The following is a 25,881-nucleotide window of genomic DNA, read 5'->3' on the forward strand; positions in this document are numbered from 1 at the left end:
CATCGAAGAGACGAAGCTAGGATGCCATTTGGTAAACATGTTTACCAAATGGCGTCCTAGCTTTGTTTCTTCGATGTATATCAACTGACTTATAGATTTCTCACTTGTGTATCCAATGATGATGTGATTATTATACAAAAAAGCACTTGGGAACTTATTGTGTTTCATTTTCCCTGTGGACTCATAGGAATATCTTGATCACGTGCAAAATTGTGATCCTTTTCAATAATAAGTCCATGTAATAATTTGCATTTTCTTATATGGCTCACACAAGGTGGACATGTTATTTCAGCCTTGTGATGGTTATTGACAACTAATGTATGGAAATACCCAACGAGATGCAAGTAAGTGAATTCTTAATAATCAACCCAATTATAACCACATGTGGACTTTTAAAAATGAGATTCCATATGTTGGTTACCTACAGTAAACTCCTGGAGAAAAAGTATCCCATATGTGAGATATCAACAGACAATGGGTTATTAAATAGCTTGATTTTTTTTTTTTCAAACTGCTTCACCATTTCCCATGTTCTTGAGGTAGTGAAAAAAAAGGTTTCATTTGCTTACATCCATTCTCTAGCCATCATGTGTAATGCACCAAAGCCATGGTTCCATATCCACATTGAAGACCCTAGGGCCTAAACCACTTCATATGCCCTAGTTAAGTCTACGACAGCATGCTACTCCATGAAGACCACATTACTCTCACTCACTCTATCCTGTGCACTCTTTTCACCCTCCATATGTTCAAGCCCTGAGCACTCAAAATCTTTTTCATTCCATCCTTCCATTACCAATTTGGTCTCTCCCTTCACCTTGTCCCCTCCACTTCTGACATATATATCCTCTTTTTTCAACCTCTCCTTATTCATTCTCTCCCGAGTCAAAAATATTCAAGCACACATTTTTTTAGCACTCTCTACTATACCCTATTTAATACCCCACTTCTCTCTTACATTATCATTACTTACTCAAGCAACCTTCCTCACACACCACATTGTTCTGAAACATTTAATTTCTAGCACATATCTACAGCTTGATTATTCTGGTTAATAATAATAAAGGCTCTTTCTTTCTATCTTCCCTGATCACTCTAGAGGCTAGGTGACAAGTGTGCTATATAAAGGATGGAGCAAGCACAACATAATCAGCCTATTACCGTTGCACAATAAAATTAGTGAAAATTATGATTTATTTCATACCATTTCAATGCATGTAGTGTCTGAGAAGTCTACAGTTATGCACATTCTAAACTCTAAATTTGATAATAAACAATTTGGAGCAAAGAAATTCTCCCCATAATTTTCCTTTTATTCTAGGAACTCCCTATCTCAATAAAAAAGAAAAAACACATTACCTGTCATTCTTCTCTAAGGAATTCTGCTGTGAGAGTCTAGCCTGATGATCTGATGTGTATGTATTCTCTGGGGTACAGTGATGAGGGGGAGTAGGTCCTCCTGATCCTGGTTGTGACGTGGGCACTGTTGCTGGAATACCAGCACTCATGTCACCGACCAAACCATCATTCTGCTACATAAAAGAAAAACTTTTGTTTTGTAATATTACTGCCATGTTAAAATGCATGAAATTTTGATGAATTAGAAAAGTAAAGAAATGAGTTTCCACATCACAAATTACTTTGAAAGAATGAGGTTTAGATTTCCTTTAACTAACTGAAAGAGAAAGCATACATAAAACAGATGTATTCATAACAAATTTAGTGCCAGTTCTCAAAGTTTTACCCACCTTAAAAGTGGTTTTATCAAGTCTATCTATCTAATTCACCTATAAATGTGTAACAAATGGGGAAAACTCTGCTTACTTTAACATGAAGTAAAAACTATTTTCAAAGGTTATCAGAGAACCTGTTGTTTCTTTCTTTCACATCTGATTGCTGTTTCCCACATTTGCGAGGTAGTGCCAGAAACAGATGAAGAAAGGCCACACCCACTCATATCCTTCCTCTAGTTGTTATGTGTAATGCACCAAAACCATAGCTCCCTATCCACAACCAGGCACCACAAACCTTTCCATGGTTTACCCTGAACATATCACATGCTATGGTTCAGTCCACTGACAGTATACTGACCCCAGTATATCACATCATTCCATCTCAATCCATCCTGTGCACATCTTTAACCCTCCTATATGTTCAAGCCCTAATCACTCAAAATATTTTTCACTCCATCCTTCTATCTCCAAACTGGTCTCCCTGTTTTCTGATGTACCCTCCACTTTTGACACGTATATCCCCTCTGTCAACGTTTCTTCACTCATTCTCTCCATATGGCTGAACTCTTTCAACACACCCACTTCAGCTCTCTTAACCAAACTCTTTTTATCACCACACTTCTCTCACATCTTCTCATCATTTACTCAAGCAAACCACCTCACTCCACATATGTTCTCAAACATTTCACTTCTAACTCATCCACCCTCCTCCATACAGCCTTATCTATAGTCCATGCCTCGCATCCATATAATATTATTAGGACTATCATACCTTCAAACATACCCATTTCTGCCCTTCTAGATATTCTCTCTTTCCACAAATTACTTAGCACTTCCTGAATCTTTGGTCTCACCCACCCCATGACTCTCTTACACTTCCATGGTTCCATTCACTGCCATGACCACTTCCAGGTGTCTAAAGCACTTCCCTTCCTCCAAGCCTTCTCCATTCAAACTCACACCCATACTGACCTGTCTCGCAACCCTACTAAACCTAACAACCTTACTTTTATTCTCATTCATTTACTTCTTTCCTTCACACATTCTTCCAACTCAGTCACCAACTTCCGTAGTTTCTCACTCAAATCTGCCACAAGTGCTATATCAACAGCAAACAACAACTGGCTTACTTCGCTACCCCTTTCATCTCCCACAGACTGCATACTAACCCTTCTCTCCAAATCTCTCGCATTTCCCTCCCTCACCACTTCATCCCCATACAAACTGAACAAACATGGTGACCACACCACCCCATCCCAATGCAGACCAACCTTCACTTGGAACCATTCACTCTCCTCGCCTCCTACTTGAACAAATGCATCATACTCCTGATAAAAACTTCTTACAGCTTCTTAAAGCCTTCCACAAGGCATCTCTATCAACCGTCATATGTTTTCTCCAGATCCATAAGTGCCACATACAAATCCATCTGGTTCTCTAAGTCGCCTCCTACTTGAACAAATGCATCATACTCCTGATAAAAACTTCTTACTGCTTCTTAAAGCCTTCCATAAGGCATCTCTACCAATCGTCATATGTTTTCTCCAGATCCATAAATGCCACATACAAATCCATCTGGTTCTCTAAGTATTTCTCACATACATTCTTTAAAGCAAACACCTGATTCACACATCCTAAACTACTTCTGAAACTGCACTATTCCTCCCCAATATGGTGCTCTGTATATGCCTTCACACTAACCCTATCAATCAATACTCTCCCATACAACTTACCAGGAAAGCTCAACAAACTTATAAGTCTGCAGTTTGCATGCTAACCTTTATACCACTTACCTTTATATTACGGCACTATACATCCATTAGCCAATCCTCATCCACCTCACCAAGATCCATACATATACTGAAAATCCTTACCAACCACTCAACAAGACAACCACTCCCTTTCTTCGTAAATTCAATTGCAATACCACCCACATCAGGTGTCATGCCACAGTTCATCTTATGAAAGGTTTTCATCACCTCATCGCTCTTCACCAAACCACTCTCCATGACTTTCTCACTTCACATACCACCCTTACCCAAACACCCTATACCTGCCTCCCTATTATCAAACACTCCTTCAATTACTCATGCCATCTCCTCATTTCATCACTGCAAGTTACTACTCCTTTTGTCCCCTTACCCAATATTCCTATTTGCTCTCTTGTTTTTTCCACCAAAACATCTCATTCTCCTTGAGTTTATTAAGATTCATTCACCCCAACTTTCATTTGCCCTTTTTTCAACCCTTGCACCTTCCTTTCAACCTCCTGCTGCTTTCTCTTCTCCATCTCCAAATCATTTGTAATCCTTCCCTGAAATGACTCCCTTTTTGCTTTCACTGGCAACTTTACTTTTTCATCACACCACTCAGTCTTTTCTAATCTGCCCACCTCCCACCTTTAGCATTACACATACACCTCTCACACATGCCAGCACCTCCCATTCCTCACCCACTTCTTTTGCTTCATCTACTCTCACCTTTTACCATTCTACACCCAATCTCTCCAGGTATTTCTTCCCACAAGTCTCTTTTCCAAGCTCACTTAACCACATCACTCTTCTCACTGACTTTGTTTGCTCTTCCTTGAAAACTTCTACAAATCTTTACCTTTGCCTCTAAAAGATAGTGATCAGACATCCCACCAGCTGCCCCTCTAAATTCATTTACATCCAAAAGTCTCTCGTTTACACATTTATCAATTAATATGTAATCCAATAATGCCCACTGAACATCTCTCCTACTCTCATACATATAATTGTGTATATCTCTTTTTAAACCAGGTATTGCCAGTCACCAGTCCCTTTCCAGCAAACAACTCCACAAGCTCTTCACGATTTCATATCAATGAATACCCCATGCCCTCCCAGTTATGCCCTCAACAGCCACACTACCCATCTTAGAATCAAATCACCCATTACTAATAACTGGTCTCTGCTATCAAGGTTGCTGACAAACTTACTTAGCTGTTCCCAAACACTCGCCTCACATGATCTATCTTATGGCCAGTTCCAGAAGCACTAATAATCCCGTCTCTTGCCATCCTCTTTCATTTTTACCCACATCAATCTAGAATTCACTTTCTTACACACTTTTTCGCATTCCCATAACTCTTGCTTCGGAAATAGTGCTTCTCCCTCAGCTCTTATCCTCTCACAAACCCCTGACTTTACTCTTAATACATTTCCAAACCATTCCTCCCCTTTATCCTTATGCTTTGTTTCATTCAGAGCGAGAATATCCAGGTTTTCTTCTTCAAACATACTACCTGTCTCTCTTCTCTTCTCATCTTGGTTACATCAACACACATTCAAACACAAAGCCTCAGCCTTCAAGGAGGACGAGTTCTCCCTACTTGGCTACTTCTTATCAACTATGAAAATACAAAATAAGCATTCCTGAACAAGACGTAATCACAGGCTGCCCAGGGTCGAGCAACTTACCCCCCGCACCATAAACTCTTAAAAACCTTCCACAAAGCATCTCTATCAACCCTATCATATACCTTTCTCACACACAATCTTCAAAGCAAACACCTGATCCACACATCCTCTACCATATCTGAAACTACACTGCTCCTTCCCAATCTGATGCTCTGTACATGCCTTCACCCTCTCAATCAATATCCTCCCATATAATTTCCCAGGAATACTCAACAAACTTATGCCTCTGTACTTTCAACACTCACCTTTATTCCCTTTGTCCTTGTACAATGGCACTATGCATGCATTCTGTCAATCCTCAGGCACTACACCAGGATCAATACATGCTGTGAATATCCTTACCAACCAATCAACAACACAGTCTCCCCCTTTTATAATAAATTCCACTGCAATGCCATCCAAACCCGCCACCTTGCCGGCTTTCATCTTCCGCAAACACCCTACCGCAAACACCCGACCAAAACACCCTATATCTGCCACTCTATCATCAAATACAATCAACAAATCTTCAAAATTCTCACTCCATCCCCTTCTCACTTCATCTATACCAGATATTAGTTCCCCACTTGCCTCCTTCACTGATGTTCCTGTTTGTTCTCTTGTCTTACATACATTATTTACCTCCTTCCAAAACATCATTTCATTCTCCCTAAAATATAATGATACTCTCTCATCCCAACTCTCATTTGCCCTCTTTTTCAACCCTTCCACCTTTCTCTTGACATCCTGTTGCTTTCTTCAATACATCTCCCAATCATTTACACTCCCTCCTTACAAGAATCATCCAAACGCCTCTCTTTTCTCTTTCACTAACAACTTTACTTCTTTATCCCACCACTTTACCCTTTCTAATCTACCCACCTCACACCATTCTCATGCCACAGGCATCTTTTGAGCAAGCCATTACTGCTTCTCTAAATACAACCCATTCCTCAACCACTCTCCTCAAGTCATTTGCTCTCATCTTTTGCCATTCTACACTCAATCTCTCCTGGTACTTCCTCACACAAGTCTCCTTTCCAAGCTCACTTACTCTCAACCCTCTATCCTTCCCACCATTATCTCTCTATTTTTGAAAACCTCTACAAATCCTCACATTTGCCTTTACAAGACATTCCTCCAGGTGCCCATCTCAGCACAGTAACATCCAAAAATCTCTTTCACATGCCTATCAATTAGCACATAATCCAATTATGCCCTTATACCATCTCTCCTACTCATATATGTATACTTACGTATATCTCCCTTTTTAAACCAGGTATTCCCAATCACAATTCTGTTTTCAGCATACAGATCCACAAGCTCTTCACCATTTCCATTTACAACAATGAATACCCCATGTATGCCAATTATACCCTCAACTGCCATATTACTCACTTTTGCATTTAAACCACCCATCACTAAAACCCAGGTGCATGCATCAAAGTTGCTGACACACTCACTCAGTTGCTTCCAAAACACTTGCCTCTCATGATCTTTCTTCTAATGACCAGTGCATATGCACCAATAACCACCCACCTCTCTCCATCTACTTTCAGTTCTACCCACGTCAATGTAGAATTTAATTACTTTCTTACACTCTATCACATACTCCCACAACTCATGCTTCAGAAGTAGTGCTACTCCTTCCTTAGCTCTTGTCCTCTCACCAACCCCTGACTTTACTCCCAAGACTTTCCCAAAACACTCTTTCCCTTTACCCTTGAGCTTTATTTCACTTACAGCTAGAACATCCAGGTTTCTTTCCTCAAACATACTACCTATCTCTGCTTTCTTCTCATCTTGGTTAAATCCACACACCCCAATCTGAGCCTCCAAGGAGGATGAGCACTCCCTACTTGACTCCTTCTATTTCTCTTTTTAGATATTGAAATACAAAGAGAGAGAGAGAGAGAGAGAGAGAGAGAGAGGGGGGGGGGTGGATCATTAATTACCATTCAAATGACCGACACCCTGAACCAAAGTGAGGAAACTTTATTCAGCTGTGTGAATAAAAGAACCCTATTTATCTTAAAAATATCATGCTGTAATATGCAGTGATAATTGATTCCCTCTGTACACCGCCTAAATAACTTCAGTTTATTTAAAGATTTTAAAGACCCTTCTAAATCATCCTAATTGCTTCACTGCTTTAGCCTAAGAGTCATATACATAAACCTTGTCCTTGCATGACAGCTATTGCAGATCATGAACCTTTAGCAAAAATTACTTAGATGTCATGTTTTTCAATGATTATGTATAAAGTGAGAATGTATAAAAACAAAACAAAAAACTTAAAATCTGCCCTAAAAATATTTTTTGTCAACTAATTCTTGACTTCATATTCATATAGATTCTACTATTGCTGATTAATCATGAAAATATGCAACTGTTTACAATAATGTTATCAAAGAAATCTGATTCCAGAAGCTTTGAGTCTAGCCAATATCATCCACTGCTTTTAAATATGAAGCAACTAAAAAATTAATATTTGAAAATACAAAAATGCATATACATGTCAAACATGTGCAAGCCCCCAATACAAACCCAAATGCTAATTGAAGTGACAGCCCACACAAATTTAAACAAAAATCCACATACAAACATTTAAGTAATTTTATATTTGAAAGCATATATGCTTTCTTTCTTAAGCAATATATTCCTTGACCATACTTGTTGACTGCATAAAATGATAATATTCTAGCTCTACATAATATCATACAGCATATCTATGTGAATAAAAAATGCTATTCAATATGTAACATTTAACCTGCAAGGATAAGAGGAAAACTATTCAGTTTCATTAAAGTCATCAACAAACCTCTCAAAATTAGAGGCATGTTTAACCTGAGCATGTTTTGAATTACAGGGCAAGTAAATGAATGAGGCTGGCAGAGAGTGAAATAGATAAGCAGAAGAAAGTGGAAGAGGGGTGAACTTTACCTGTTGGTCATGTGATGGTGGGAGCACAACAGAGGCAGAGGAGGATGGTACGGGTGGAAGCAGAGCAGCAGTAGAGGAAGCAGGAATGGAGTCTGACTGAGGGGATTCATCCAGGAGAGGGTTAGGAGTGGAAGATATGGTTTCCACTTGCTGCTGGATAGCTGGGATACTTAATCCCCCACTTGCATCCTCGGTGGACACCTGCTTGCTCTCTACCACAGGACTCACCAGGAAGCGAGACGTTCTGAAAGCCTAAGATCAGAAGCTTGCTGTGTCAGCCAGAGTTGAAAAACCAGCATAAAAACACTTTACTGCAGCATGCTGTATAACTAAATAATTTAGCATTATATTACGTTGATAATAGTTGTGCAATACTTTGTACAATCACCATACAACCATTTTCAAGTGAACAGGAAAATTATCTACTGAGAAATGTTAACAGCTGCAGCTGGGATTATCTAGCATGACACTATGAAGCACAGGAGTAAATTTCAAATAAAAAAATATTCAATGAAGGCTGACAATCACTGGTTAGGAATCCATCAACCTTCACTTGCTGTTGTAAGGAACTTAAGCATGTGTCTATTAACAATTAAGGAGATCTGTCACTTTACATACAACACAAATAAAAACTCTAGATCACTTTCAAGAGATGATATTACATTAAATCTTAATTAGACTAACAGTTTACAAGTCTTTTACCCATTCAGGATTCAGTTATGAAAATGTATTCTTTAAAATATCTTTTTCTCTTTTTCAGTACACAACAATTATACATTTTTAATCTAAGGCTTTCCTTTACCAAATTAAGCATCTTACCAAATACATTTACTCCAAATATAAATGAAAACATTATATTTCAACTAAATGATCCAAATCCTTCATGATATTTTCCATTTCACTAGGTAGCCAGACTCCATTCTAAGAAGGATCTGCTGGTATAATAGCTTGACATGACAAGTGTGACCAGCCTTGCACCTACCACAGAGATTAATGGTCAATCAGCCTTACCTGATAGCATACCTAAAACCCAACTCTCACGTGATTGGAGTTGGCAGTGTGTTTAACTACATTGCACTTATTGATAGCAGAAGCTTTCAAGACTATTTACAGCATCAAAATGGCTTTCATTCAAAACTTCAAATATTTTCCTCCTTTAAAGTCTTTATGCCTAAAATCCAAGAACTATTATCATTGTGATGAAATTATATAAAGGTAACAAAACAGAAGCAGTCAATCACCAATGAATGCAGTGCAATGTTAAAGCAAAAACACTTTTCTCTCTTCCAACTGAGATTCTTTTCACTGGCCACATTCATGCTGTATCAATACTTTTGGATCTACAAAATCTTTTATGTTAAACTTTCTCATGACCCTCCAGCTGCAAATTATGGCTAAATTCACAATGTAACCCTCTCACTGCAAAATATAACTATAGACCACAGGTGTCAAAAAACAGTTTGTACATACTGTGCACTTTGCAAACATTACATTCCCTCAACCAGAAAATGGCACCAGGGCCCTATAAGGTGTTGCCTCCACACAGTGGCTGGCTAAAAGCCCATGTATAAAGCACCAGTCAGCTGACCACCACCACTCATGTAGTGATCCATTTACCTCTTCTTTCCCTCTTTGTTTTGTTTTCACCATTATTTCAATAATCTAAGGTTGCTATAATGACAAGGTATGCTACGTGACTGTGTTTTGTGTTATAAAAGTATAACTAACATCAACACACAATATTTAATACTTTATCTATTACTTAATTTTTTCTACAACCCAGCTTTTATCTTCCACCTTGTGCATACTTGATGTAGTAACATGGATTCTTTACAAAAATTAATAATTCTTAAAGAACACACATGAGGTAATGGTTTATCTATGCAACAGTTAAAAACATAAATCATCATTATTATTATACTTGATCGCCATTTCTTGTGTCAGCGAGGTAGCGCCAGGAAACAGACAAAGAAAGGCCCATCCACTCATATGCACATTGTATACATAAATGCTCATAAATGCACTGAGTGTGAACGAATGGGGCTTTTGTTGTCTTTTCCAAGCGCTATCTCGCACACATGAGGGGGGGAGGGGGATGTTATTCCGTGTGTGGCGGGGTGGCGATGGGAATGAGTAGGGGCAGACAGTGTGAATTATGTACATGTGTATGTGTGTGTGTATATATATGTGTACATAGGTATGTATATTTGCGTGTGTGGACATGTATGTATATACAAGTGTATGGGGGTGGGTTGGGCCATTTCTTTTGTCTGTTTCCTTGCGCTACCTCGCAAACACGGGAGACAGCGACAAAGCAAAATAAATAAATAAAATATATAAATACATACATATATATATCAACATATACATACATAGACATACAAAGACATATACATATATATACATGTACATATCTATACTTTCTTGCTTTCATCCACTTCCGGCAACACCCCTCCCCACAGGAAACAGCATCACTACCCCCTCCTTCAGTGAGGTACGATAAAAAAAGAAAAAAAAAAAAAGGCCACATTCATTCACACTCAGTCTGTAGCTGTCATGTGTAATGCACCAAAACCACAGCTCCCTATCCACATCCAGGCCCTACGGACCTTTCCATGATTTACCCCAGATATTTCACATGCCCTAGTTCAGTCCATCGACAGCACATCAACCCTGGTATACCACATCGTTCCAATTCACTCTATTACTTGCATGCCTCTCACCCTCCTGTATGTTCAGGCCTCGATTGCTCAAAATCTTTTTCGCTCCATCCTTCCACCTCCAATTTGGTCTCCCACTTCTCTTCTTCCCTGCACCTCTGACACATACATCCTTTTTGTCAATCTTTCCTCACTCATTCTCTCCATATGTCCAATCAATTTCAACACACCCTCTTCTGCTCTCTCAACCACACTCTTTTCATTTCCACACATCTCTCTTGACCTTACAGTGCTTAATCAATTAAACGACCTCACACCACATATTGTCCTCAAACATTTCATATCCACATCCCCCCTCCTCCGTACAACCCTATCTATAGCCCATGCCTTGCAATCATATAGTATTGTTGGAACTACTATTCCTTCAAAAAACTTAAAATTCTTAAATAAATATTTTGATTATTTCTGCTGGATTTTCAAACCAGATGGCAAAAGATGCTTAGGGGCCAAAGTAATCAAAAAATCATTAATGAACTAAAGTAACCTTTACATGGAAAACAATGCACATAGTGCATCAAGATAAAAATATTTAATATTGTCTATTCTCCAGCAGTCAGATCTATCATTTCCATTACAAACTGCTATAGATAATTCAGGAAGTTTCAAATGACTACTACAATCGAAAAAAGTTAGTGCCTCTGATGATATCAGACAAGGAACATTTAGTGCAATGAATACTCTTATCATCAACTGAGCATAGCGTACTGCCCAACGCTAAAAAAAATATGCAAGAAACACAATTGCATCACTTTGCCAATACAGTATAGGTATGACAGAGTTTAGCGCTAATAAAGCAACAAATATTCTTTATTAAGTTACAGCTAAAATCAAAGTAAGTTAAAATTGTATTGCCTTGGCCAATCACCATGATACTATATGAAATAACAAAAATGTTGTTTAATTTGTTTATGGATGGGGTTGTTAGGGAGGTGAATGCAAGAGTTTTGGAAAGAGGGGCAAGTATGAAGTCTGTTGGGGATGAGAGAGCTTGGGAAGTGAGTCAGTTGTTGTTCGCTGATGATACAGCGCTGGTGGCTGATTCATGTGAGAAACTGCAGAAGCTGGTGACTGAGTTTGGTAAAGTGTGTGAAAGAAGAAAGTTGAGAGTAAATGTGAATAAGAGCAAGGTTATTAGGTACAGTAGGGTTGAGGGTCAATTCAATTGGGAGGTGAGTTTGAATGGAGAAAAACTGGAGGAAGTGAAGTGTTTTAGATATCTGGGAGTGGATCTGGCAGCGGATGGAACCATGGAAGCGGAAGTGGATCATAGGGTGGGGGAGGGGGCGAAAATTCTGGGAGCCTTGAAGAATGTGTGGAAGTCGAGAACATTATCTCGGAAAGCAAAAATGGGTATGTTTGAAGGAATAGTGGTTCCAACAATGTTGTATGGTTGCGAGGCGTGGACTATGGATAGAGTTGTGCGCAGGAGGATGGATGTGCTGGAAATGAGATGTTTGAGGACAATGTGTGGTGTGAGGTGGTTTGATCGAGTAAGTAACGTAAGGGTAAGAGAGATGTGTGGAAATAAAAAGAGTGTGGTTGAGAGAGCAGAAGAGGGTGTTTTGAAATGGTTTGGTCACATGGAGAGAATGAGTGAGCAAAGATTGACCAAGAGGATATATGTGTCGGAGGTGGAGGGAACGAGGAGAAGAGGGAGACCAAATTGGAGGTGGAAAGATGGAGTGAAAAAGATTTTGTGTGATCGGGGCCTGAACATGCAGGAGGGTGAAAGGAGGGCAAAGAATAGAGTGAATTGGAGCGATGTGGTATACCGGGGTTGACGTGCTGTCAGTGGGTTGAATCAAGGCATGTGTATGGGGGTGGGTTGGGCCATTTCTTTCGTCTGTTTCCTTGCGCTACCTCACAAATGCGGGAGACAGCGAAAAAAAAAAAAAAAAAAAAAAAAAAAAAAAAAAAAAAAAGGAATGTCTGTTATACAAGAACAATCAAGTGTTAATGGACTTTGCCTGCTCAAGATTACAACATAAGTGAAAAGTCACCCTTGACAAGACTGTATCATTAGGAGTATTGTCTCATCAAAGATCCTCTCATTTCACAGGAGTCTACATTTCCCTGATACTAAAAGTAATACTGCCTCATGCTGCATGAGATCTTTGTTTTCACAGCATATAATAATTGTTAAGCTGTTAGACTTAAAAAAGAACAGATATGAGTAATAAAAACCCTCCATTTCATTCCATTTGCTACCAAGTGCAACTTCTGCAGTTTCTCAGTTGAATCTGCCACCAGTGCTATGTCATCAGCAATCAATACCCGACTCACTTCTCAGACATCATCACCCCCTACAAACTGCATACTCACCTCTCTCTCACTCTCTCTCTCTCTCTCTCTCTCTATATATATATATATATATATATTTTTTTTCGCTGTCTCCCGGATTTGCGAGGTAGCGCAAGGAAACAGACATATATATATAGGGGATTAAGAATACTTCCCACGTATTCCCTGCGTGTCGTAGAAGGTGACTAAAAGGGGAGGGAGCGGGGGGCTGGAAATCCTCCCCTCTCGTTTTTTTTTCATTTTCCAAAAGAAGGAACAGAGGGGGCCAGGTGAGGATATTCCCAAAAAGGCCCAGTCCTCTGTTCTTAACACTACCTCGCTAACGCGGGAAATGGCGAATAGTTTAAAAGAAAGAAAAGAAATATATATATATAGTAGGGTTGAGGGTCAAGTCAATTGGGAGGTGGGTTTGAATGGAGAAAAACTGGAGGAAGTAAAGTGTTTTAGATATCGGGGAGTGGATCTGGCAGTGGATGGAACCATGGAAGCAGAAGTGGATCATAGGGTGGGGGAGGGGGCGACAATCCTGGGAGCCTTGAAGAATGTGTGGAAGTTGAGAACATTATCTCGGAAAGCAGGGATGGGTATGTTTGAAGGAATAGTGGTTCCAACAATGTTGTACGGTTGCGAGGCGTGGGCTATGGATAGAGTTGTGCGCAGGAGGGTGGATGTGCTGGAGGTGAGATGTTTGAGGAAAATGTGTGGTGTGAGGTGGTTTGATCGAGTAAGTAACATAAGGGTAAGAGAGCGTGGTTGAGAGAGCAGAAGAGGGTGTTTTGAAATGGTTTGGGCACATGGAGAGAATGAGTGAGGAAAGATTGACCAAGAGGATATATGTGTCGGAGGGGGAGGGAACGAGAAGTGGGAGACCAAATTGGAGGTGGAAAGATGGAGTGAAAAAGATTTTGTGTGATCGGGGCCTGAACATGCAGGAGTGTGAAAGGAGGGCAAGGAATAGAGTGAATTGGATCGATGTGGTATACCGGGGTTGACGTGCTGTCAGTGGATTGAATCAGGGCATGTGAAGCGACTGGGGTAAACCATGGAAAGCTTTGTAGGTATGTATATTTGCGTGTGTGGACGTGTAAGTATATATTGTGTATGGGCCATTTCTTTCGTCTGTTTCCTTGCGCTACCTCGCAAACGCGGGATACAGCGACAAAGCAAAAAAAAAAAAAAAAAAAATATATATATATTTTTTTTTTTTATATACTTTGTCGCTGTCTCCCGCGTTTGCGAGGTAGCGCAAGGAAACAGACGAAAGAAATGGCCCAACCCCCCCCAATACACATGTATATACATACGTCCACACACGCAAATATACATACCTACACAGCTTTCCATGGTTTACCCCAGACGCTTCACATGCCTTGATTCAATCCACTGACAGCACGTCAACCCCGGTATACCACATCGCTCCAATTCACTCTATTCCTTGCCCTCCTTTCACCCTCCTGCATGTTCAGGCCCCGATCACACAAAATCTTTTTCACTCCATCTTTCCACCTCCAATTTGGTCTCCCTCTTCTCCTTGCTCCCTCCACCTCCGACACATATACCCTCTTGGTCAATCTTTCCTCACTCATCCTCTCCATGTGCCCAAACCACTTCAAAACACCCTCTTCTGCTCTCTCAACCACGCTCTTTTTATTTCCACACATTTCTCTTACCCTTACGTTACTCACTCGATCAAACCACCTCACACCACACATTGTCCTCAAACATCTCATTTCCAGCACATCCATCCTCCTGCGCACAACTCTATCCATAGCCCACGCCTCGCAACCATACAACATTGTTGGAACCACTATTCCTTCAAACATACCCATTTTTGCTTTCCGAGATAATGTTCTCGACTTCCACACATTCTTCAAGGCCCCCAGAATTTTCGCCCCCTCCCCCACCCTATGATCCACTTCCGCTTCCATGGTTCCATCCGCTGCCAGATCCACTCCCAGATATCTAAAACACTTCACTTCCTCCAGTTTTTCTCCATTCAAACTCACCTCCCAATTGACTTGACCCTCAACCCTACTGTACCTAATAACCTTGCTCTTATTCACATTTACTCTTAACTTTCTTCTTCACACACTTTACCAAACTCAGTCACCAGCTTCTGCAGTTTCTCACATGACTCAGCCACCAGCGCTGTATCATCAGCGAACAACAACTGACTCACTTCCCAAGCTCTCTCATCCCCAACAGACTTCATACTTGCCCCTCTTTCCAAAACTCTTGCATTTACCTCCCTAACAACCCCATCCATAAACAAATTAAACAACCATGGAGACATCACACACCCCTGCCGCAAACCTACATTCACTGAGAACCAATCACTTTCCTCTCTTCCTACACGTACACATGCCTTACATCCTCGATAAAAACTTTTCACTGCTTCTAACAACTTTACTCCCACACCATATATTCTTAATACCTTCCACAGAGCATCTCTATCAACTCTATCATATGCCTTCTCCAGATCCATAAATGCTACATACAAATCCATTTGCTTTTCTAAGTATTTCTCACATACATTCTTCAAAGCAAACACCTGATCCACACATCCTCTACCACTTCTGAAACCACATTGCTCTTCCCCAATCTGATGCTCTGTACATGCCTTCACCCTCTCAATCAATACCCTCCCATATAATTTACCAGGAATACTCAACAAACTTATACCTCTGTAATTTGAGCACTCACTCTTATCCCCTTTGCCTTTGTACAATGGCACTATGCACGCATTCCGCCAATCCTCAGGCACCTCACCATGAGTCATACATACATTAAATAACCTTACCAACCAGCCAACAATACAGTCACCCCCTTTTTTAATAAATTCCACTGCAATACCATCCAAACCTGCTGCCTTGCCGGCTTTCATCTTCCGCAAAGCTTTCACTACCTCTTCTCTGTTTACCAAATCATTTTCCCTAACCCTCTCACTTTGCACACCACCTCGACCAAAACACCCTATATCTGCCACTCTATCATCAAACACATTCAGCAAACCTTCAAAATACTCACTCCATCTCCTTCTCACATCACCACTACTTGTTATCACCTCCCCATTTGCGCCCTTCACTGAAGTTCCCATTTGCTCCCTTGTCTTACGCACTTTATTTACCTCCTTCCAGAACATCTTTTTATTCTCCCTAAAATTTAATGATACTCTCTCACCCCAACTCTCATTTGCCCTTTTTTTCACCTCTTGCACCTTTCTCTTGACCTCCTGTCTCTTTCTTTTATACATCTCCCATCCAATTGCATTTTTTCCCTGCAAAAATCGTCCAAATGCCTCTCTCTTCTCTTTCACTAATACTCTTACTTCTTCATCCCACCACTCACTACCCTTTCTAATCAACCCACCTCCCACTCTTCTCATGCCACAAGCATCTTTTGCGCAATCCATCACTGATTCCCTAAATACATCCCATTCCTCCCCCACTCCCCTTGCTTCCATTGTTCTCACCTTTTTTCCATTCTGTACTCAGTCTCTCCTGGTACTTCCTCACACAAGTCTCCTTCTCAAGCTCACTTACTCTCACCACCCTCTTCACCCCAACATTCACTCTTCTTTTCTGAAACCCATACAAATCTTCACCTTAGCCTCCACAAGATAATGATCAGACATCCCTCCAGTTGCACCTCTCAGCATATTAACATCCAAAAGTCTCTCTTTCGCACGCCTGTCAATTAACACATAATCCAATAACGCTCTATGGCCATCTCTCCTACTTACATAAGTATACTTATGTATATCTCGCTTTTTAAACCACGGTATTGCCAATCATCAGTCCTTTTTCAGCACATAAATCTACAAGCTCTTCACCATTTCCATTTACAACACTGAACACCCCATGTATACCAATTATTCCCTCAACTGCCACATTACTCACCTTTGCATTCAAATCACCCATCACTATAACCTGGTCTCGTGCATCAAAACCACTAACACACTCATTCAGCTGCTCCCAAAACACTTGCCTCTCTTGATCTTTCTTCTCATGCCCAGGTGCATATGCACCAATAATCACCCACCTCTCTCCATCAACTTTCAGTTTTACCCATATTAATCGAGAATTTACTTTCTTACACTCTATCACATACTCCACAACTCCTGTTTCAGGAGTACTGCTACTCCTTCCCTTGCTCTTGTCCTCTCACTAACCCCTGACTTTACTCCCAAGACATTCCCAAACCACTCTTCCCCTTTACCCTTGAGCTTCGTTTCACTCAGAGACAAAACATCCAGGTTCCTTTCCTCAAACATACTACCTATCTCTCCTTTTTTCACATCTTGGTTACATCCACACACATTTAGGCACCCCACTCTGAGCCTTCGAGGAGGATGAGCACTCCCCGCATGACTCCTTCTTCTGTTTCCCATTTTATATATAAATCCAATTACCTCTCAAACCACCCATGTATAGTATCAAAAAATGTAGACTCCTGTGGAATGAGAGGATCTTTGATATGACAATACTCCCAATGATGCTGTCTTGCCTTTTTTCCATTCCCTATCAACTTTACTTCATCATCCCACCAATCACCATCCTTTCTCACCTGCCCATCTCCAACTAAATGCTTCTCTCGCACATGCCAGCACTACTTCCATAAATACCTCCCATTCCTTATCCACTACCATAGCTGCATCTACCCCTCACATTTTGTCATTCTGCACTCCACCTCTGCCCACCAGCTGCCCCCCACAGCACATTCATATCCAGAATTCTTTCTTTTACTACAAAGTCTCTTACATCAAAAGTGCTGACACTCAGTCAACTGCACTAAAAAACCTGCCTCTTGTGATCTTTCTTCTCAAGACCACATGCATAAACACTATCAGTCACCCATTTTTCACAATCCACGCTGATTTTTACTCACATTAGTCTGAGTTCACTTCCTTAAACTCCTTCACACATTCCCAAAACTCCTAATTCAGCAGTGGTGCTACCCCTTCCTTAGCTTTTGCCCTGAGCCAACCCCAGACTTTAATCTCATGCAGCTTCAATTGTGTGACAAATATGTCGATGGACAGACTAATATATATACACCAAAAGAGGGATTCAAAGCCAGGGTGGGGTGCCTGGCTGCCTCGGCCACATGAAAGTTTAAAGACTCACATACTAGATTCCTAGTGTTTTTGTGAGTGTCACAACCTCATCTCAGTGGGGACACCATGGACTTTAATCTCACACAGCTCCAATGGTGTAACAAATATGTCGATGGACATACAAATGTATATACACCAACACAGGGATTCGAACCCTTGGTAGGGCAAATGGCTGCTTTGGCCACACCGAGGTTAAAAAAACACACACACTAGACTTCTAGTGTTTTTGCGTGAGTCCCAAGCTCATCCTGCTGGGGTAGCACGGACTTTAATGTATATACACCTACAGAGGGATTTGAAGCATGGGAAGGGTCTGGCTCCCCCAGTCACATGAAGGTAAAAAGACACACACTCTAGATTTCTCGTGTTTTGAAATGTGTCCCAACCTCATCTCAGTGGGTGTAGCATGCCCTACCCAGGGTTCCAATCCCTCTGTTGATACAGATACATTTGTCTGTCCATCGACATATTTGTCTCACCATCAGAGCCATGCGAGACTAAAGTCCATGCTACCCCCACTGAGTTGAGGTTGGGACATGTAAAAACACTAGAAGTTTAGTGTGTGTGTCTGTTAAACTCTGTGTGGCAAGGTAACCAGGCACCCTACTCAAGATTCGAGCCCCTCTGTTGGTGTATCTACATTTGTCTGTCCATCAACATATTTGTCACGCCATCAGAGCCATCTAATATCAAAGTCCATGTGACCCCAATGAGATGAGTTTGGGACACATGTAAAAACACTAGAAGTCCAATGTGTGAGTCTAAACCTCTGTTTGGCCAAGGTAGCCAGGTGCCCTACCCAGGGTTTCAAACCCTCTGTTGGTGTAAATACAATTGTCTGTCCACCAACATATTTGTCACACCATCGGGGCCGCGTGAGATTAAAGTCCATGCTACATGCTACCCCCATCAAGATAGGACACGTACAATCACTATAAGTCTAGTGTGTGTGTCGTGTAACCTCCATGTGGCTGAGGCAGCCAGACGCCCTACCAAGGGTTTGAATCCCTATAATGGTGCATATGCATTTGTCTGTCCATTGACATATTTGTCACACCACTGGAGCAGCATGATATTAAAGTCTATGCTACCTCCACTGAGACGACGTTGGGTCACACATAAAAGCACTATAAGTTTAGTATGAGTTTCTTTTAGCCCCCGAATGGCTGTGGAGCTCAGAGGGCTTGAGTCCATCTATTTGTGTATATACATTTGTCTGTCCATTGACAGAGACTGAGTGTGAGTGAATTTGGCATTTCTGTCTGTATTTCCTTGCACTACCTCAATGCAGTGTGGGACAGCGATGCTATTTCCTGTGTGGCAGGGTGGCGATGGGCATGGATGAAGGCAGCAAGTATAAATATGTACATGTGTATATATGTCTATGACTGTGTATGTATATGTATATACATTGAAATGTATTTATATTTATTCATTTTGCTTTGTCGCTGTCTCCCGCGTTTGTGAGGTAGCGCAAGGAAACAGACGAAAGAAATGGCCCAACCCACCCCCATACACATGTATATACATACACGTCCACACACGCAACTATACATACCTATACATCTCAATGTACACATATATATACACACACAGACACATACATATATACCCATGCACACAATTCACACTGTCTGCCTTTAATCATTCCCATTGCCACCTCGCCACACATGGAATACCATTCCCCTCCCCCCTCATGTGTGCGAGGTAGCACTAGGAAAAGACAACAAAGGCCACATTCATTCACACTCAGTCTCTAGCTGTCATGTATAATGCACCAAAACCACAGCTCCCTTTCCACATCCAGGCCCCACAAAACTTTCCATGGTTTACCCCAGACGCTTCACATGCCTTGATTCAATCCACTGACAGCACGTCAGCCCCGGTATACCACATCGCTCCAATTCACTCTGTTCCTTGCCCTCCTTTCACCCTCCTGCATGTTCAGGCCCTGATCACACAAAATCTTTTTCACTCCATCTTTCCACCTCCACTTTGGTCTCCCTCTTCTCCTTGTTCCCTCCACCTCCGACACATATATCCTCTTGGTCAATCTTTCCTCACTCATTCTCTCCATGTGCCCAAACCACTTCAAAACACCCTCTTCTGCTCTCTCAACCACGCTCTTTTTATTTCCACACATCTCTCTTACCCTTACGTTACTCACTCGATCAAACCACCTCACACCACACATTGTCCTCAAACATCTCATTTCCAGCACATCCATCCTCCTGCGCACAACTCTATCCATAGCCCACGCCTCGCAACCATACAACATTGTTGGAACCACTATTCCTTCAAACATACCCATTTTTGCTTTCCGAGATAATGTTCTCGACTTCCACACATTCTTCAAGGCCCCCAGAATTTTCGCCCCCTCCCCCACCCTATGATCCACTTCCGCTTCCATGGTTCCATTCGCTGCCAGATCCACTCCCAGATATCTAAAACACTTCACTTCCTCCAGTTTTTCTCCATTCAAACTCACCTCCCAATTGACTTGACCCTCAACCCTACTGTACCTAATAACCTTGCTCTTATTCACATTTACTCTTAACTTTCTTCTTTCACACACTTTACCAAACTCAGTCACCAGCTTCTGCAGTTTCTCACATGAATCAGCCACCAGCGCTGTATCATCAGCGAACAACAACTGACTCACTTCCCAAGCTCTCTCATCCCCAACAGACTTCATCCTTGCCCCTCTTTCCAAAACTCTTGCATTCACCTCCCTAACAACCCCATCCATAAACAAATTAAACAACCATGGAGACATCACACACCCCTGCCGCAAACCTACATTCACTGAGAACTAATCACTTTCCTCTCTTCCTACACGTACACATGCCGTACATCCTCGATAAAAACTTTTCACTGCTTCTAACAACTTGCCTCCCACACCATATATTCTTAATACCTTCCACAGAGCATCTCTATCAACTCTATCATATGCCTTCTCCAGATCCATAAATGCTACATACAAATCCATTTGCTTTTCTAAGTATTTCTCACATACATTCTTCAAAGCAAACACCTGATCCACACATCCTCTACCACTTCTGAGACCACACTGCTCTTCCCCAATCTGATGCTCTGTACATGCCTTCACTCTCTCAATCAATACCCTCCCATACAATTTGCCAGGAATACTCAACAAACTTATACCTCTGTAATTTGAGCACTCACTCTTATCCCCTTTGCCTTTGTACAATGGCACTATGCACGCATTCCGCCAATCCTCAGGCACCTCACCATGAGTCATACATACATTAAATAACCTTACCAACCAGTCAACAATACAGTCACCCCCTTTTTTAATAAATTCCACTGCAATACCATCCAAACCTGCTGCCTTGCCGGCTTTCATCTTCCGCAAAGCTTTTACTACCTCTTCTCTGTTTACCAAATCATTTTCCCTAACCCTCGCACTTTGCACACCACCTCAACCAAAACACCCTATATCTGCCACTCTATCATCAAACACATTCAACAAACCTTCAAAATACTCACTCCATCTCCTTCTCACATCACCACTACTTGTTATCACCTCCCCATTTGCGCCCTTCACTGAAGTTCCCATTTGCTCCCTTGTCTTACGCACTTTATTTACCTCCTTCCAGAACATCTTTTTATTCTCCCTAAAATTTAATGATACTCTCTCACCCCAACTCTCATTTGCCCTTTTTTTCACCTCTTGCACCTTTCTCTTGACCTCCTGTCTCTTTCTTTTATACGTCTCCCACTCAATTGCATTTTTTCCCTGCAAAAATCGTCCAAATGCCTCTCTCTTCTCTTTCACTAATACTCTTACTTCTTCATCCCACCACTCACTACCCTTTCTAATCAACCCACCTCCCACTCTTCTCATGCCACAAGCATCTTTTGCGCAATCCATCACTGATTCCCTAAATACATCCCATTCCTCCCCCACTCCCCTTACTTCCATTGTTCTCTCCTTTTTCCATTCTGTACTCAGTCTCTCCTGGTACTTCCTCACACAAGTCTCCTTCCCAAGCTCACTTACTCTCACCACCCTCTTCACCCCAACATTCACTCTTCTTTTCTGGAAACCCATACAAATCTTCACCTTAGCCTCCAGAAGATAATGATCAGACATCCCTCCAGTTGCACCTCTCAGCACATTAACTTCCAAAAGTCTCTCTTTCGCGCGCCTGTCAATTAACACGTAATCCAATAACGCTCTCTGGCCATCTCTCCTATTTACATAAGTATACTTATGTATATCTCGCTTTTTAAACCAGGTATTGCCAATCATCAGTCCTTTTTCAGCACATAAATCTACAAGCTCTTCACCATTTCCATTTACAACACTGAACACCCCATGTATACCAATTATTCCCTCAACTGCCACATTACTCACCTTTGCATTCAAATCACCCAACACTATAACCTGGTCTCGTGCATCAAAACCACTAACACACTCATTCAGCTGCTCCCAAAACACTTGCCTCTCATGATCTTTCTTCTCATGCCCAGGTGCATATGCACCCATAATCACCCATCTCTCTCCATCAACTTTCAGTTTTACCCATATTAATCGAGAATTTACTTTCTTACATTCTATCACATACTTCCACAACTCCTGTTTCAGGAGTACTGCTACTCCTTCCCTTGCTCTTTTCCTCTCACTAACCCCTGACTTTACTCTCAAGACATTCCCAAACCACTCTTCCCCTTTACCCTTGAGCTTCGTTTCACTCAGAGCCAAAACATCCAGGTTCCTTTCCTCAAACATACTACCTATCTCTCCTTTTTTCACATCTTGGTTACATCCACACACATTTAGGCACCCCACTCTGAGCCTTCGAGGAGGATGAGCACTCCCCGCATGACTCCTTCTTCTGTTTCCCATTTTATATATAAATCCAATTACCTCTCAAACCACCCATGTATAGTATCAAAAAATGTAGACTCCTGTGGAATGAGAGGATCTTTGATATGACAATACTCCCAATGATGCTGTCTTGCCTTTTTTCCATTCCCTATCAACTTTACTTCATCATCCCACCAATCACCATCCTTTCTCACCTGCCCATCTCCAACTAAATGCTTCTCTCGCACATGCCAGCACTACTTCCATAAATACCTCCCATTCCTTATCCACTACCATAGCTGCATCTACCCCTCACATTTTGTCATTCTGCACTCCACCTCTGCCCACCAGCTGCCCCCCACAGCACATTCATATCCAGAATTCTTTCTTTTACTACAAAGTCTCTTACATCAAAAGTGCTGACACTCAGTCAACTGCACTAAAAAACCTGCCTCTTGTGATCTTTCTTCTCAAGACCACATGCATAAACACTATCAGTCACCCATTTTTCACAATCCACGCTGATTTTTACTCACATTAGTCTGAGTTCACTTCCTTAAACTCCTTCACACATTCCCAAAACTCCTAATTCAGCAGTGGTGCTACCCCTTCCTTAGCTTTTGCCCTGAGCCAACCCCAGACTTTAATCTCATGCAGCTTCAATTGTGTGACAAATATGTCGATGGACAGACTAATATATATACACCAAAAGAGGGATTCAAAGCCAGGGTGGGGTGCCTGGCTGCCTCGGCCACATGAAAGTTTAAAGACTCACATACTAGATTCCTAGTGTTTTTGTGAGTGTCACAACCTCATCTCAGTGGGGACACCATGGACTTTAATCTCACACAGCTCCAATGGTGTAACAAATATGTCGATGGACATACAAATGTATATACACCAACACAGGGATTCGAACCCTTGGTAGGGCAAATGGCTGCTTTGGCCACACCGAGGTTAAAAAAACACACACACTAGACTTCTAGTGTTTTTGCGTGAGTCCCAAGCTCATCCTGCTGGGGTAGCACGGACTTTAATGTATATACACCTACAGAGGGATTTGAAGCATGGGAAGGGTCTGGCTCCCCCAGTCACATGAAGGTAAAAAGACACACACTCTAGATTTCTCGTGTTTTGAAATGTGTCCCAACCTCATCTCAGTGGGTGTAGCATGCCCTACCCAGGGTTCCAATCCCTCTGTTGATACAGATACATTTGTCTGTCCATCGACATATTTGTCTCACCATCAGAGCCATGCGAGACTAAAGTCCATGCTACCCCCACTGAGTTGAGGTTGGGACATGTAAAAACACTAGAAGTTTAGTGTGTGTGTCTGTTAAACTCTGTGTGGCAAGGTAACCAGGCACCCTACTCAAGATTCGAGCCCCTCTGTTGGTGTATCTACATTTGTCTGTCCATCAACATATTTGTCACGCCATCAGAGCCATCTAATATCAAAGTCCATGTGACCCCAATGAGATGAGTTTGGGACACATGTAAAAACACTAGAAGTCCAATGTGTGAGTCTAAACCTCTGTTTGGCCAAGGTAGCCAGGTGCCCTACCCAGGGTTTCAAACCCTCTGTTGGTGTAAATACAATTGTCTGTCCACCAACATATTTGTCACACCATCGGGGCCGCGTGAGATTAAAGTCCATGCTACATGCTACCCCCATCAAGATAGGACACGTACAATCACTATAAGTCTAGTGTGTGTGTCGTGTAACCTCCATGTGGCTGAGGCAGCCAGACGCCCTACCAAGGGTTTGAATCCCTATAATGGTGCATATGCATTTGTCTGTCCATTGACATATTTGTCACACCACTGGAGCAGCATGATATTAAAGTCTATGCTACCTCCACTGAGACGACGTTGGGTCACACATAAAAGCACTATAAGTTTAGTATGAGTTTCTTTTAGCCCCCGAATGGCTGTGGAGCTCAGAGGGCTTGAGTCCATCTATTTGTGTATATACATTTGTCTGTCCATTGACAGAGACTGAGTGTGAGTGAATTTGGCATTTCTGTCTGTATTTCCTTGCACTACCTCAATGCAGTGTGGGACAGCGATGCTATTTCCTGTGTGGCAGGGTGGCGATGGGCATGGATGAAGGCAGCAAGTATAAATATGTACATGTGTATATATGTCTATGACTGTGTATGTATATGTATATACATTGAAATGTATTTATATTTATTCATTTTGCTTTGTCGCTGTCTCCCGCGTTTGTGAGGTAGCGCAAGGAAACAGACGAAAGAAATGGCCCAACCCACCCCCATACACATGTATATACATACACGTCCACACACGCAACTATACATACCTATACATCTCAATGTACACATATATATACACACACAGACACATACATATATACCCATGCACACAATTCACACTGTCTGCCTTTAATCATTCCCATTGCCACCTCGCCACACATGGAATACCATTCCCCTCCCCCCTCATGTGTGCGAGGTAGCACTAGGAAAAGACAACAAAGGCCACATTCGTTCACACTCAGTCTCTAGCTGTAATGTATAATGCACCAAAACCACAGCTCCCTTTCCACATCCAGGCCCCACAAAACTTTCCATGGTTTACCCCAGATGCTTCACATGCCCTGGCTCAATCCATTGACAGCATGTCGTCCCCGGTATACCACATCGTTCCAACTCACTCTATTCCTTGCACGCCTTTCACCCTCCTGCATGTTCAGGTCTTGATCGCTCAAAATCTTTTTCACTCCATCTTTCCACCTCCAATTTGGTCATCCACTTCTCGTTCCCTCTACCTCTGACACATATATCCTCTTTGT

The 25,881-nt window shown here is 41.6% G+C and overlaps 1 protein-coding gene across 1 annotated transcript in view; it reads right to left on the minus strand.

Moving 5' to 3' along the window:
* Window positions 1-25,881, minus strand: part of LOC139757294 (uncharacterized) — a 517,589-nt gene that overhangs the window by 198,064 nt on the left and 293,644 nt on the right. Inside the window, exons 17-18 of the mRNA XM_071677667.1 lie at window positions 8,099-8,350; window positions 1,360-1,532 (exon numbers count right to left, since the gene is read on the minus strand). Coding sequence (XP_071533768.1) covers window positions 1,360-1,532; window positions 8,099-8,350 — 425 coding nt within the window. The remainder of the gene's footprint in view (window positions 1-1,359; window positions 1,533-8,098; window positions 8,351-25,881) is intronic.

Source organism: Panulirus ornatus, chromosome 2 (assembly GCF_036320965.1).
Source record: "Panulirus ornatus isolate Po-2019 chromosome 2, ASM3632096v1, whole genome shotgun sequence".
NCBI classification, from domain to species: domain Eukaryota; kingdom Metazoa; phylum Arthropoda; class Malacostraca; order Decapoda; family Palinuridae; genus Panulirus; species Panulirus ornatus.